The sequence below is a fragment of the Trichomycterus rosablanca genome, chromosome 7 (genome assembly GCF_030014385.1).
Source record: "Trichomycterus rosablanca isolate fTriRos1 chromosome 7, fTriRos1.hap1, whole genome shotgun sequence".
NCBI lineage: Eukaryota > Metazoa > Chordata > Actinopteri > Siluriformes > Trichomycteridae > Trichomycterus > Trichomycterus rosablanca.
In genome coordinates this window covers 41,149,201-41,151,700 of record NC_085994.1, presented here as the reverse complement: position 1 = coordinate 41,151,700, position 2,500 = coordinate 41,149,201, and the positions used below count along the sequence as shown (strand labels likewise).

The window sequence follows — 2,500 nt, the reverse complement described above, 5'->3', positions numbered from 1 at the left end:
TCGGAACAGGCTTCGCCAGGGTCGACCAAAGAAGTCGAGTCCACGTGTTTGGCCTCATATCCAGAGGTTGGCTTTAAAAAATAGACACATGAGTGCTGCCAGCATTGAAGACGTGGGAGGTCAGCCTGTCAGTGCTCAGACCATACGCCGCACACTGCATCAACTCGGTCTGCATGGTCGTCATCCCAGAAGGAAGCTGACGCACAAGAAAGCCCGCAAACAGTTTGCTGAAGACAAGCAGTCCAAGAACATGGATTACTGGAATGCCCTGTGGTCTGACGAGACCAAGATAAACTCGTTTGGCTCAGATGGTGTCCAGCATGTGTGGCGGCGCCCTGGTGAGAAGTACCAAGACAACTGTATCTTGCCTACAGTCAAGCATGGTGGTGGTAGCATCATGGTCTTGGGCTTGGAGTGTTGCTGGCACTGGGGAGCTGCAGTTCATTGAGGGAAACATGAATTCCAACATGTACTGTGACATTCTGAAACAGAGCATGATCCCCTCCCTTCGAAAACTGGGCCAACAGGATAACGACCCCAAACACAACCTCCAAGATGACAACTGCCTTGCTGAGGAAGCTGAAGGTAAAGGTGATGGACTAAACCCAATTGAGCACCTGTGGCGCATCCTCAAGTGGAAGGTGGAGGAGTTCAAGGTGTCTAACATCCACCAGCTCCGTGATGTCATCATGGAGGAGTGGAAGAGGATTCCAGTAGCAACCTGTGCAGCTCTGGTGAATTCCATGCCCAGGAGGGTTAAGGCAGTGCTGGATAATAATGGTGGTCACACAAAATATTGACACTTTGGGCACAATTTGGACATGTTCACTGTGGGGTGTACTCACTTATGTTGCAGCTATTTAGACATTAATGGCTGTGTGTTGAGTTCTTTTCAGAAGACAGTAAATCTACACTGCTATACAAGCTGTACACTGACTACTCTAAGTTATATCCAAGTTTCATGTCTATAGTGTTGTCCCATGAAAAGATATAATAAAATATTTGCAGAAATGTGAGGGGTGTACTTACTTTTGTGATACACTGTATATATATATATATATATACAGTATATGTATATATATACACACACACATATACACACGTAAACACATACACACATATACACAAATATAAACACATACACACACATATATACTTACGCACACACATTCACACATTCATGTAAACATACACACACATACTGTATATACTCACACACCAAATATGTATATATACACACACATGTAAACACACACATATATACACACACATGTAAACACATACATACACACACATATAAACACATACATATATACACACACATACACACACATGTAAACACATACATACACACACATATAATCACATGTATACACACACACACACACACACACACAGACGTTAGATATTGTGTTAGAACCAGTACTGTTATATTAACGTTGGCGTACACGTGCTTCCTCCTCAGCCTGCTCCAGCGTGGACGACGTTCAGAGTGGGTCTGTTCTGTGGGATCTTCATCGCTCTCACCATCACCTTCATTCTAGCCGGTACCTCCTCACACACACACACACACACACACCTGATACAGTCGGTCAGTCAGGGTTCGAGTCGCTGAACGTGTGTCTCTCTGCCCCCCCCCCCCCTGCAGGTGCGTTTTATTTCGGCAATAAGAACGTGTGGCCGATGGTGCGGATGTACCGCGGCGGCTTCCTGCTCATCCAGTTCCTCTTCCTGCTGGGCATCAACACGTACGGCTGGAGGCAAGCGGGAGTCAATCACGTGCTCATATTCGAACTCAACCCTCGCAGTAACCTGTCCCACCAACACCTGTTTGAGGTACACACACACGCGCGTATACACACACACACACACACACACACACACATGCGTATACACACGCATACACACACACACGCGTGTATACACACGTGTGTGTGTATACGCGTGTATACATGTATATGATTTACATTTTCAGCATTTATCAGACGCTTTTATCCAAAGCGACTTACACAATGAGCTGAACACAATGAGCAATTGAGGGTTAAGGGCCTTGCTCAGGGACCCAACAGTGGCAACTTGGTGGTGGCGGGGCTTGAACCGGCAACCTTCTGTTTACTAGTCCAGTACCTTAACCACTGAGCTATCACTGGTGTATACACACACACACACATGCGTATACACACGCATACACACACACACACACACGCGTATACACACACACGCGTATACACACACACATACACATCACAGTAGTAATAAAGGAGAAATAAATGCTCACACTGATCAGTATCTTCTATAAGTTTAATGTGTGTGTGTGTGTGTGTGTGTGTGCAGATCGCAGGTTTCCTGGGTGTGTTGTGGTGTGTGAGTATACTCTCGTGTCTCTACGCCGGATTCACCGGTTTGCCGATGCAGGCGAATCCTCTGATCCTGTACGGCCTGATGCTCCTGTTCCTCATCAACCCGTTCAAAACAGGATATTACAAATCACGCTTCTGGC

The 2,500-nt window shown here is 46.2% G+C and overlaps 1 protein-coding gene across 1 annotated transcript in view; it reads left to right on the top strand.

Moving 5' to 3' along the window:
* Window positions 1-2,500, top strand: part of xpr1a (xenotropic and polytropic retrovirus receptor 1a) — a 47,702-nt gene that overhangs the window by 35,063 nt on the left and 10,139 nt on the right. The window contains exons 7-9 of the mRNA XM_062999478.1: window positions 1,466-1,547; window positions 1,649-1,836; window positions 2,335-2,500. The exon at window positions 2,335-2,500 is cut by the window's right edge and continues 14 nt beyond it. Of these exons, the coding sequence (XP_062855548.1) occupies window positions 1,466-1,547; window positions 1,649-1,836; window positions 2,335-2,500 (436 nt within the window). The remainder of the gene's footprint in view (window positions 1-1,465; window positions 1,548-1,648; window positions 1,837-2,334) is intronic.